The sequence below is a fragment of the Poecilia mexicana genome, unplaced genomic scaffold (genome assembly GCF_051168715.1).
Source record: "Poecilia mexicana isolate PSO_F unplaced genomic scaffold, ASM5116871v1 scaffold_22, whole genome shotgun sequence".
NCBI classification, from domain to species: Eukaryota; Metazoa; Chordata; class Actinopteri; order Cyprinodontiformes; family Poeciliidae; genus Poecilia; species Poecilia mexicana.
The window spans coordinates 23,707,648-23,721,240 of record NW_028263391.1 but is presented as its reverse complement, the minus strand read 5'-3'; the positions used below and the strand labels follow the sequence as shown (position 1 = coordinate 23,721,240).

The 13,593-nt window shown below is 37.1% G+C and overlaps 2 protein-coding genes across 3 annotated transcripts in view; one reads left to right on the top strand and one right to left on the bottom strand.

The window, feature by feature from the left end:
• Positions 1 to 1,705: 1,705 nt before the first annotated feature.
• colec11 (collectin sub-family member 11) lies at positions 1,706 to 6,497 on the bottom strand. The gene is made up of 7 exons (XM_088002753.1): positions 6,426 to 6,497; positions 5,693 to 5,857; positions 5,529 to 5,600; positions 4,709 to 4,780; positions 3,775 to 3,828; positions 3,596 to 3,691; positions 1,706 to 3,454 (listed from the first exon to the last, which is right to left on the bottom strand). Exons 2-7 carry the CDS (start codon positions 5,826 to 5,828, stop codon positions 3,045 to 3,047), a joined length of 840 nt encoding a protein of 279 aa, XP_087858879.1. The 5' UTR covers positions 5,829 to 5,857; positions 6,426 to 6,497; the 3' UTR covers positions 1,706 to 3,044.
• Positions 6,498 to 12,152: 5,655 nt separating this feature from the next.
• The window catches only part of myo6b (myosin VIb), a 43,380-nt gene continuing 41,939 nt past the window's right edge, over positions 12,153 to 13,593 (top strand). For both annotated transcript variants that reach the window (XM_088002600.1, XM_088002599.1), the window contains exon 1: positions 12,153 to 12,316. The gene's annotated coding sequence lies outside the window, so the exon portion shown is untranslated. The remainder of the gene's footprint in view (positions 12,317 to 13,593) is intronic.

Here is a 13,593-nt window from a genome sequence, read left to right as displayed (position 1 = left end):
AAATGATTGTAAACGGCTGTCCTGCATATTTTTCCATCAAAAATAGCCACAGCTGAACCAGATAAAGTCAAAACATGTTTAAGTATTGATGAGTTTGGAAATGAATAAATATTTGCTTTTTACTGTCACAAGAGGAGGAAATTCAAACCATCTCTTCCATCAGTCATAATGAGAAAGAATTATATCTAAAATCTCTCTAAAAACCGGCTTTCTAGCCAAACTATCAGAGATTTAAAGAAGAGTTGCAAAAGCAAATGAGGTTTTTACAAGCAGTGCTTGTAAAAACAAAAAAACTGATGCTGAATCCTCAATAAAATGGATTTAATATTCCATTTTTTTAAAATAAAAATCACATAACCACTTAACTTTTTTTTACATTTTTGCTTCAGACTGTCTCTTACTTCTGTTTGTGCAACTAAGTTTTCCATTGTTTACTCTTCCACAGTTTCACCAACCCTCCAAACAGTTTATTCTCATTTCTGCAAAGGTAACCAGAGATTGAACCAACCATGACACTTAATTGGTTTATGCTAGACAACTCCTGGTCATGTGGCTGCATAATTCATCTCAGCATTAATTATTCATTTCTTAAGGGACTGCTGGTGTGTTTTATTTGAAGACGTGCATCATGCATATTCAAACTCCTTTTCCTAGAGAGCCACAAATTAGGATATCATCTCAGCTGGGATGCATATCTTAAAAACAATACCTGGCAGGTTGTGGAAGGCAACTTGAGGTAAAACGCAAAGCGAAAAAACAAATCTAAAGTAAGATTGTTTTTCAGGACAGAGTCTACAGAAACATCTGTTTGGAAAACAAACTGGAGCCCCCTACAGGTCAGAGTGGGAATTACTTCCCAGTGTGGCAGATGACTGATCTTCGATCCTGTGGGATTTCCTACAACCAACTGAGTCTGAGATGAAGAGCAGCCCACTCCTCCCAGACAAACAATGTTCAAGTTTTTGTCAAATTTATACTGGAAATGTTTTCAAGTAGCCAAATTGTTCTGTTTCGTAAACCAGGGAAAATGTTGACTTCTCTCAGCCAGACTACAAACTACAACACACGGCAACATGTGGGGGAGGGGCAGTGGAGGCTCCAGCAGGTAGGAACAGTACGACATAAAACAAATTCAGTTTTCAGACAGTAATTTTTAAAACCTTTAGAAATAGTTATGATTGTCTTTAGTCCTGCACTGTGCAAATATCTTTGTACACTTGAAATAAAACAAAACTAACTAAATATAGCTCCTACATTTTGCTGAAAACTAGTTTGTCTTGTTTCAAGATAAAATACTTGGTAAAATGTTCTGTTTTTGCAGTGTACCAGTGCAGCACCTTGATCAACTTGTCCTTTGAGATGATTTTGATTTGATTTGAGAACTGAATATGGGGATTATTATCGATTTTGTTTGTGTGCACCAATGTTGTTTCAGTAAACATTTTGCCTTCAAAAATGTTAAAGAAGTGAAATTATTTTCTGTCAAAAGTAACTCTGCAGGTTTTCTTCTCTCCTTCACTCTCAGGGTTTTTCTCAGCTGCAGCATTGCTGCATTGAATAAAACCAGCCAGCTCAGCAGTAGGAAATAATGTCCTCTTTCTTGTGTATCCATCACTGTTTATTGTATAAAACCTGCACATTTCTTATCGTGTAAAACGCAGAAAGCATGCTGCATTCTATTTGTTTGATTAAAATCACTCAAGCAGAAACTGGATGTGTTTTTAATTGGATATTTTTCCACACAATCTATAGCCCACTGCTTATTTGTCCTGTTTGTGAATGAGACTCTTACAGGATATTTGCATACCATAAAAGCTCAATATGCAGATGGAAGAGAAACAGAATATGGTAGTCCAGATATGATTTGAATGAGAAGAATTTATAACAAACTCAGGATCCTGGAAGCGCAGAAGTAAATAGCTTATTAGATCCACAATCAAACAGAACATCCTCTTGTTTGTACATGTTGCAAGTCGTTTCCTTAATGTTTACATGAAGACTGATCTCAGTGCATTGAGTCGCATGTACGGCTGCAACTAACGATTATTTAAGTGATCAATTATTCTACCAGTGATTCTGACAGTCTGATTAAAAATGGTACTTTCTGCAGATTTTTCACTTAAGCTTTTTTTCATAAATACATAAAACATTTAAATAAATAATTCAAATTTTAAGCAAGAAAATAAACATTTTATTGCCTAAAATCTAAACAACCTAATCATTCGTAGCAAAGGATGCGTCTGCAGCTGCACTGCAAAAACACAAAATCTTACCAAAAATCTTTGACTAGTTTCTGGTGCTAATATTTTAGTACATTTGAAATGAGGCAAAACAAACAAACACATTTTCAGTAAAATATAGGAGCTTGTTTTAAGTCAATAATTTATGAGATTTGATAAAAACATCTAGTTTCATTACCAGATATTTTTATTATAAATGAAAAAATAGAACTAGTACTTTTTATCAATATTCAAGAATTACTGACCTAAAAACACTCATATCTTGCTAAAAAGTTATTTTATGTCATTTTGCAACTAAGGTACTTTCACTAAAAACTGGACTCAAATACTTGGTAAGATTTTGTGTTTTTGCACTGTAAAAAATACATCTAATGTCAACATGTGAAAAGCCAAGACCTTTCTTCTTGACTTAACGTCAAAACGGTGTAAGGTTTATTTATTTTTGGATGAACCAATTCATAATTATGTAGGACAATGTTCTTTATAGGAGGTAGGTTTTTTTTTTAAATTGAAGATTTTTGAATCAGGTGAAGTTAGAAGTTCTGACTGGATAGAATAGATTTATACACAAATGCATATTTTGTATCTTAAATGCAAAATTTATATATATATTTTTTTAGTTTTGGCTTAATTACATCTTTGAGTAAGTTTTTCTATTAGCAAACCTTTTTCAAATCTGTGCACTCCAGTAAATGATTAATCAATTTCTAAATTAGTTGAAGATTATTTCAACCATCGATTAATCATGACTATTCATGACCAGTTAATCATTCCAGCCCAAGTTGTGTGGTTTTATCCCCGTTCTCACACAGAGTCTTTGTTAAATTCACAGATGAAGAACATGGTGGGGTGGCAGGCCACGTCGGTCCACTCCCCGGACGCCACCATCTCCGTGCAGTCCTCGTCGTCGTAGGCGTTGTTGGGCTCCCCTTGCCTCCACCTGCTGAAGGTGCTCATCGGGGAGCGGTCCACGTAGGTGAAAAGCCCTTCCTGGTCCAGGTCGTGAACGCCGATGTAGACTCTGCTCAGGCCCGCCTCTGTTATGTAGCTGGCGATGGCCGCGTTGGCTCCGTTGTCCTTCGGCATGGCCAGGTGCCCCCCCCTCGCCTGGCAGAAAGCCTCGGCATCGGCATAGCGCTTCTCCTCCTTCACCAACAGATAGACCTTACTGTCTGTCTCTTTTATGCCTGCAACAGCTGCAGGGGAGGGCAGTGCTGTGAAATGACCACTTGATTTTCTATAAATTTCTTATTGACTTGCACACCAATTACATTTGGATGAACAGTTATTGCATAATAATGATTCTTTTAAGAGAAAGTTTTGCTGAATGTTAGTGTAGAATGTTTAGAGTATACCATTTTTAATAAAGTTCAGTTCTGAGGACAGCTGGGCCACGACGATGTCCATTTCTCCAATCATCTTCCTCATCGATGCGCACTCACATGGAACACCTGGTGAGGTGTGATGGATTACCACTCTGCCACTTTACAAGTTTTGAATTTGTTAAACTGAATAAAGTGGCTTTATGTCTAACCTGGCTCTCCTTTAGGGCCTGTTGGTCCTGGGTCGCCCATGTCACCTTTAACCCCTGAGGAAAAAAGGAGAATTCATTCAAAACTAATATTTTCTTGAAAGTTTATTGCTAGACATACTTTTTGTTTTTTGTCAGTAAATGTCATATTCATTTCAGATGTTCAGTGATGCAGTTAAAGCTTTGATTCCATTGGTGGAATAATAAAACAAAAACGATGGTGGACCTGGCGAGGGTCTGAAGGATTCATGCATTTTTGCTATTTGTGTGTTTGGTTGCTCTCCCCATCTAGAAGAGAATCCACTGTATGAGTAATTTAAAAACAAACAAAACAAAAATTCTTACACTTACAAATATACTTAGAAATCTTATTGTACACTTGTTGATCTTATTTTAAGTATACAAAGAGATATTTGCACGTTTTGTGAATCTTTTTAGACTAATTCACTGTCCACTTAGAAGGTGTTAACCAAAAACAGTCGGCATCTTCTTCAAATGACAACATCTCAAGGCATCAAAGTGATATTCAGGAAAGACATGGGATCGTTAGGAAGCCTGCAGACGAGCCCATGTAGGTGGGAAATGGTTCCCAGATGGGACTGCTGGTCGGGCAGTGGGAGGAATAAATGAAGATGGATTACTGCAGATTCCTCAAGTTTCACAAAACAAGACAACTGAAACTTGGACACAGTTAAGTACACCACAGCAAAATAAACCCAGACTGGTTTTAGAAGAGCTAACGGCGCTAACGTTAGCTTTCAGGATGACCACAGTCTAAACCATATTAAAAAACCAGCAGCTAAGCTAAAAAACAGCTGCCAGAGAAGAAAAAAAATTATATATATATATATATATATATATATATATAAATATATATATATATATATATATATATATATATAAAATATTTACACAGGTACTTTTGACCAGCATGTACCTTTTATTCCACTTGGGCCAAATTTTCCATGATGTCCCATAATTCCTTTCTGTCCTTTACGCCCAGGTTCTCCTGAAAAACACATTATAAACACATTCCAAACTTAAATAAAAATGTATCTGATTCTGGATTAAAGTTCTGCTTTTAGATACTTTCTGTAAACACCTACATCAGAATATAGTGATCCAATCTGGAAACATCCTTCAGGCTTTATTAATCTCTGCAGTAAACTCTTGCAGTAACCCTGCATTCCTAAAACCGTTCCTCCTCCAACTTTTCACCCAAATGTAAACACATGGAGATCTGTGGCTGGCCTGGACGCAACTTAACTGCACATTATCAGCACAAGAAATGTGATCTTTGCCCCGGTAACTGCTGCAAGTCTTACAATACAGAAAAGAGGCTTCAGGGAAACAAACAAATATTCAGGAGAACACTGCAAAAACACAAAGTATTACCAAATATTTTTGGTGTAGTTTCTAGTGCAAATATCTTGGTACACTTGAAATGAGACCAAACTAACATACAAGTAACTTTTTAGGAGCTTCTTTTAACTTAATTATTCCTTAATACTGATAAAAAAGTGCAAGTTTCATTTCACTTATAACATGGGGAAAATGTCTTGTTATAAGTGACATAATCTGTTAATGTGACAAGTATTTTTTCTTCTATATAGGGATTTTTTTTACTGAAAACAAGCTCATATTTCTTCCTGAAAAGTTATTTGCATGTTAGTTGTCTTATTTGAAGTGTACTAAGATGTTTGCACTAGAAACTGGACTAAAGTTTGGTGTTTTTGCAGTGCAGCGTGAAGGTTTACCGTTCTCTCCTGGAGGCCCGACTCGTCCTGGTCTGCCAGGCGTTCCTTTTTGTCCTTTTTCTCCTGGTTCTCCTGCAGCAGCAGAAAATCCAGTCAGACATATTTCACCTTTAATATGATTGTTGTGCTGAGAAAGCAGATTATGCTCCGTGTGGATCATTTGCCTTTGAGTCCAGGGACAAGGATCTGAATTGTACAGGGGTCTTCTGCCACTTGTCCATGTAATAGCTGCACTTGTAATAAACTCGTCATCATCACAGATATCAGAGTCATATGAAGTAAAGGTTTCCATCGTGCCATTCTTCCACATGGACTGGATGATGTGTTTACTGGAGAAACAGAAAAGATTAGAAAATATTAGGTTAGAGGACCAAACCTGGATCAGAGCTGAAGTGATGTTTAGATTCACTGCAAAAACACAAAATCCTACTGAGAAGTTTTGGTTTTCTAGTATAAATACCTTAGAACACTTGAAATAAAACAAAAATAACCTACAAGTTAATTTTCAGTAAGATATAAAGCTTGTTTTAAGTCAGTAATTCCTTAATATAAATTTTAAAACGTCACAACCAGACATTTTCCCCGTGTTATAAATGAAATCCACAAGTAGAACTAGAACTTTTTCATCAATATTAAGGTATATGGAGTAAAACAAGCTCCTGTATCTTGCTGGAAAAATGATTTGTGAGTTAGTTTTGTCTTAATTCCTCCAAGATATTTGCACTAGAATACTTGGTAAAAGTTTGTATTAATGCAGTTTTCAACAACAGTCGTTCCTTTACAAGGTCCACATAATAACCCTGGAGCAGAGACAAAACACATGATTTATTTTATGAAAACCTTTTTAGGAATACTTCACAGTCTAAGATTAAAACCTTTGGATAATCTGACGCTCACCTTGACGAGTGTTTTCCAGACCAGACCGGCGATTCCAGCGTCCAGAGATCTGCAGGAGCTTTGATTTCTGGGCGTCTTACTGAAAAGTTTCCATGTTCCTCCTTGGATGTGTGTGTGTGTGTGTGTGTGTGTGTGTGTGTGTGTGTGTGTGTGTGTGCGTGCGTGTGTGCGTGTGTGTGTGTGTGTGTGTGTGTGTGTGTGTGTGTGTGTGTGTGTGTGAAAGTTAGTGTGAGAGAGAGAGTGTGTGTGTGATAGCACATTTATAAACAGTTCAGAGATAACGTCCTGAAGCAGTTGGGGCCCCTGCAGATAATTGGCTGAGAAAGCAGCCTGTGATGGATGTGAGTTTGAATACACAGACTCAGTTGGATCACTCATTCGACGCCTTTTAATTATTCATTTAGATCTTTACAGTTATATGTGTATATGTATAATTCATAATACTTTAAGTGTGGTTTTGTTTAAAGGCTTAGATTCTGTTAAGGAATTAATATATCTTTATAGTTTCCTGTGTAATTCAGTGTAGTTGTTTGTTCATTTAGCGCACATGTGTCAAACTCAAGGCCCGCGGGCCACATGTGGCCCGCCATGTCATTTTATGTGCCCCCCCCCCCAGCATTTTATAGGCCGACATTGACTTAAAATAGGTTTTGAGCACGAATTGACTACAAACTACATCTCCCACAATGCATTCCGATTGTTACCAGCCAACATTACGGCTTCTCGCCACTAGAGAGCAGCAGAGTCACCTCAAGCTGCTTATTGATTTTCCCAGCGAATAAAACTGAGACATCGACAAGTTAACATCAAAACGTCCAAGAAAAGAAACATCGATTTACAAGTAAGACTGTGAATGAAGATGTGTGAGTTGGTGTCAGGGCGGCAGGTGGCGCTAGACTTTTTTTGTTACCCGTTATCTTGGCAGACAACATAAAAAAAAATAAAAAAAATCGGTCATGTACTATTTTTATCCGTGAAATTACAATCATATTAACATCGGCTATTTAGTCGCATTTTATGCGGTTTAGTTAATATTCACCGTGAATCCAGATCCCATCCCAGATTAAACAGATAAATGCATCTACATTTTTCTCTTAGTGACAAAAACCACTGACTGAGGCCCCAATAACTTTTAATAAATTAAATTATGCGACTTCACTTAAATTAGCATCACTTCACCCGCTGGGGTCTGAACAACTTCCTCCTGGTTCCCATCTGCAGAAAAATCTGCGCTAATTCATCAGTCAGTTGGATCTGTCTGGTCCAAACAGATCAACTGAACTCTGTGAGTGTTTTACCCTGTGCGGTCCGGTGTGCGCTTTTACCGGGATTATTTATTTATTTTTGCGTGGTTTTGCTTCTCCGAAACGGACAGATGTTACGTCTACAGCTCCTCCAGGGTAACGTGAACCCAGAAGGCTCCATTTGTTAAATCCGCTGGATGAGTTTCTTCCAGCGGTTTCTAATTCTTCGCAGTCCGCAGTCCGCATGTTACAGTCTAATTAACTTTTGCATCGTCATTTATTTCCTCAAGATAAACTACCGGCTCCTCAAATGGATTAACACAACGTTGCATTCTCTTTAGTTTTCTCTGGTCTGTAATGGAGACTTGAATTTAACGCGCCATTTCAACCAAAAGTTTGTAATGCGCTTCCTAACCATTTTTTATTTGTAAGTATTGATTTTATTTCATAGCCATTTAGCCAAGTCTCTGTAGAACCATTTGTCTCTGCTAATGACATCTTCAATACATTTTTTGATCCCAGGCTTAGTTTATGGACTGAACAAACAGAAACAGTTACCATTATACATTTTGAACTATTGGTTTTATTTTTGAACCAGTTTTTATTGTAAAGTGTTGGTTTTATTTTTGAACCCTTATTTATTTTGAAGTGTTGATTTTAATTTTGAAGTGTTGATTTTATTTTTGAACCCTTATTTATTTTTGAAGTGTTGATTGTCTGAAAGACCTTACACATGAATTGCCCCATATGGGGTTTGAACCGACGACCTCAGGATTACCAGCACGGTGCTCTAACCTGCTGAGCTAAATCACCTACCTTACAAACTGCTGAGTTTCCATGGATTTAAGAAGAACTTACATGATCTCACCACAATGAAGATTTGATAAAATGCTTATATTCCAATGTTTTTCAAAACAACATACATAATATTTTATTTTCCAGAGATTTTGTATTTTGAAGTGTTGATATTATCTTTGAACCATTTTTAATTTTCAAGTGTTGATTGTATTTCAGAGATATTTTTTATTTTAATGTGTTAATTTTATTTTTGAACCATCTTTTATTTGTAAGTATTGATTTTATTTTATAGCCATTTAGCCAAGTCTCTGCAGAACCACTTGTCTCTGCTAATGACATCTTCAATACATTTTTTGATCCCAGGCTTAGATTATGGATTGTAATATGAAATTAGGCACAAGTATAAGTCTGACAGTTTGTTCACCAAGTTACTGTGCTCTCTGAGAGGATCTGTAAATATTTGACATTGTTCCATGCCCATTGTTGGCGTTAGTCACTAACAAAATGTGGATCATCTACCAGGAACATTGCAAACAGCATGAGTTTCTGTAGTGTAGTGGTTATCATGTTTGCTTCACACGCTAAAGGTCTCTGGTTCGAAACCAGACAGAAACAGATTTTGCATGTTCTATACATCACAGGTGTTTACTAAAGGTCAACAAGGCTCTGTGGTGTCATGGTCTGTACTCTGAATCCAGGCATCTGAGTGCAAACCTCAGTTGAAATTTTCATGCGTTGCATCTCACATCATCAACTTTGAAACCTCAAACTGAATCAAAGCAGAGGAGTTCAGTTCCTGTAGTGTAGTGGTTATCACGTTTGCTTTACACGCTAAAGGTCTCTGGTTCGAAACCAGACAGAAGCAGTTTTTGTAGGTTATGCATCTCTTGGGGTGCAGTGAGACAACAAGAGCCTTTCTCTTTGGTGATGGTTCATTTGCCAATCGAGTTCAATGTCGGCTTCTTTGAAATCGAAGCTACTTTACTTCAATTACCAATTGGCAGTTCTATGGCGTAATGCTCAAAATAGGTTTTGAGCACGAATTGACTACAAACTACATTTCAACCAAAGGTTTGTAATGCGCTTCCTAACCAGACGCTCCAAAGCGTCCGGTCCTTAACTCTTCAACAACGCTGTCAGCTCCGGTCAGAAAGATGCATTTAGTTCAGAGACCATGAGATGATATTCAGAAAGGGTTTTTTTAATTATTTGGTTTCAGTTGCCTCTGAGACTAAATCTTTGCATAAAGTCTATAATGTCTGCCCATGTGACTTGTTTTTATTATTTGTTTGCTTACCTTTAAACACTGATTTAAATATTGTAATTTTTAAACTGAGCAGTAATTTTACATCCATGGAAACTCAAATGTAATATTTAAAACTTCAGTACATAAAATCAGTTATTTAACAATATGAGGTGTTTAATTTATTTTTAACATTGTATTTTTATACATTTATGCTAGGGCTGCCCAAGTCTAGTTTTCCAGAGCTACCATCTGCAGCTTTAGATGCGTTCCTTCTCTAACACACCTGGACCATTGACTCATTATAAGCCTCTACAGAACTGAATGAGGGAAGTCAACCTTCTGTCTGGGGTGTTTTAGCAAGGATGCACTCCTGATCTGTACCGTAAATGTGGCCTGTTGAGGGGGGCCAATATGCTGAAGTGGCCCTCGGTGAAATTGAGTTTGACACCCCTGATTTAGCGCCTATTTCAAGAAAATTGTGCATCATTATATTTTAGCTAAACATCTGGTGATAAAGCTGCTATTTTTAATAAACCGGTTATACATTCTCCAGAAAGAAACATAAAAATCGTGTTCATCTTTTTACTGAGGTAGTATATGAGGGCTATTCTAGACAGAGAAAAAGAGGAAGATTAAATTGCTGCCAAAAACTCAGACATTTTGACATTAATCATTAATCTATTCAACTTTTAAAACTCATAAATTTGCAAGTTTTCTGGTGGAAATTTATTCCTCCTTTTGTTTCTGTCAACAATGGCCCTAACTTGCTGTTGTAATTTTCTGCTGAAACAAAACCGAAATGAAGTTGGATTTCCTCTTTTTTGTACAGCTAATGCTCCATAAATTAGAAAATAATTGAATAAATGACTCATTTTAGTTATTCAGTTCATAAAGATAAACTCATGACAAGTGTTATTTGAAATAATTTTTCGATTTTCCAATTCACTGATTTTATGTTTTATCATTATTAAACTTATTTGTAGAACCTAAATGTCCTGCTCCTGTATTTTTCTGCGTCCAGCTTTTTCACCTCTTTGACCACTTGAGGGCGCCAGCGTCCATAAAAGCAGTGAGTACGGTAACTGGATCCAACGTGTTGGTCCTGTTGGCATGTTCTGGTATTTGAACCGTTTCACTGCATGTGTCTTTGTGGTGCTTTTGTTTGTTTTTTCTGCTGTGTCCAGGACTTCTTAACGTCACCAACCTGGTATTAAAACGGTATCAAAAAATAAATGTGCAGCCACTGTTGAACATGCTGTCATCTTGTGTTAGTAATCAGATACGGTCCAAAGTGGGAGTATCCGATGTCCTAATTAGATTTACAAACCCTGTGGCAGCCACTGTTTCAGCTGAGGATTGAGTGTCTCCTTCAAAATTCCCCCCAAAAGTTTTACATTACCTGCTTCTCAAATATTCATGACTCTCAAGGCAACAGTTGCAGCCACTTCATCAAAGCCGATGAAGAGGTCATCGGTTCTCTCTGTTACTTTGCTTCAGTGTTATACCTGTAGAGTCCAGCCCAGCATTTATGCAACCAACCCTCCCCACTTTCCTGTCATATTTTTAAAGTTTCTTATCAATAACACAACACAGAAGAAATTTAATCAAGCTGAATTTAATGTTTATTTATTGATGCTATATTTTGGTGCAACTCAAATAAATGATTATTTTAGTTTCATGGGGTCATCATAATATTTTTTAAAGAATGAAGTGGTCCAAACAGGCAACGTTTTTCAGAAAAACTAGTGATTTAAATTAAATCTGTTTTGATGGTTTAGCTTCATAGTTTTTGAAAATGATACAACAAAAAATAAACAAAATGATTTGTTTACAGCTACCAAATATAAATAGGATATGAAAAATGAGAATGTATAAGCACAGATAGATAGATAGATAGATAGATAGATAGATAGATAGATAGATAGATAGATAGATAGATAGATAGATAGATAGATAGATAGATAGATAGATAGATAGATAGATAGATAGATAGATAGATAGATATTGTTTAATATTTTTGATCTTAAATGTCATGTTTTCATTCGCCGTTAGCAGAAAATTGACATAATTAACAGAAACTTGAAAACATCCATCTTCTATCATGTGAACTGAGTTGTTGAAATAAATGAACTGTTTTTCAAACTTACTGAATATGAATTTACACAGGAGCAAAGCTGTTTATTTACAGTTAGAAAAATGTCCAGCCCCTTTGAAAACTTTGTGCAGACTTTATAAACTTCAAATCCACACACACGAAACGATTTAAAAAACTTTGTAGATAAGACCATATTCACAATATTCCCACGAGAAATATTCAAAAGTTTGTTAGTTATTTATTGTCTTCAACGCACGTTTTCCACGCCTTTAAGCGCCAGTAAATCTACCTGACACGGGATCTTACGAGCAGCACTTTAACGCACCTCCAGGATGACGTCACGTGCGCTCACCGGGGCGCGAACACAGCGTTCTGCTGCAGCCTTTCATCTGGGCGTCCTGTGCCGCAGCAGCGCGAGGAAACGCGGAGGATCAGATCCGTATGAGGGGCATGAAAGTTGTCACGGTCCCTCTGCACCGAAACGGCTCCATCTGAACGAGATTTAACGGTAAGCGCGCGGGATTTTATCAAACTTTAGCAGAAACTCCCTCAGGTTTCTTTAATTAAATGATTTGTCATGTGAATTTTAATTTCTATTCATAGTGTTGGTTTATTATAATTTCCTCGGACTTTAGCTGTTTTATTGAGTCTTAAAAGTAAATTTGCGTTCTTACTTCATGATAGAACAACGCAGCAAGATCCTTTCATTCAATGTTGAGTCATGGCCAGCCCTCTTGTGTCAATGCTTAACTTTACAGTTTTTGAAATGTTCTTTTAAATCTTCTCCAATAATACAAATCTCTATCTTGACCCAGTGTTTTATACCTTTTTAAAAAGTGCAACCTTGCTTTTTCCCAGTATTCACTGCTGTCCAGTTTTCCATTCTCCCTTTGGCCTGCTGTAGTCAGGAAACAAGTGGCAGGAAACAAGAGGCGTGTTTAGTGTGTCCTGCTTCAAACTCTGAGCTAGTGTCCGTGGACACTTGCATACTTGCTGTCTTCTGATTTGCATGGTCCATACGCTGATGGCTGGCTGACTTTGGTCCAACTTGAAGCCTATCACCTCTCTGTTTGGATTAGGGTCAAATACTAAGAGGATTTCAGGCTGCAGAGTCAACGTTTTTCTGGGTGAAGAACTGATCATGGTTTGATGAGGAGTTGGGATGTATTCTTCAGAGTTTGAGTTAAAGTAACATTGAAAAAGTTGTTTATGTCCTAAGTGAATTAACCCAAGGCATATGCTAGTTAGGAGGCTGCTTAGGGCCTCCACACCACCAGGGACATGAAATATTCCCCCAACATTTATTTACTGTAAATTCAGTGTTTTTCAGCTGATCTTACATTCAAATAGTTAAAATAAAATAGCACACTTAAATACCAATCTGCATTTCAAAATCCATTTTTTCTTTTAGTTTGCTCCTCCTGTAAGGTTAACAGTCATGATAACACTGGAATGTTGTAAAATAATTACCAATTATGGTAATGATAGCAGGTGTGTTACACACATAAAGTAGCTTAGGGATGACAAAGCACTTTGAGTTGAGTTGTTGGTGAGGGGCCCCCAAATGGAAATCTGCTGAGGGCCCTGAAAAGTCTTGAGCCGGCCCTGACCGTAAATAAACTCAGATCAAGGTTATGAACTTTAGCATAATTCTGTCGTTATCATCCATCTAACAAAAACAGTGACTCCATTCCTCTTCCCCCTCACAGCCTTGATCTACCACTTCAAGGCTGATGATAAACGACTGCGGGGATAAACCACTCTGCTGTGGTTTTTAATTTAACT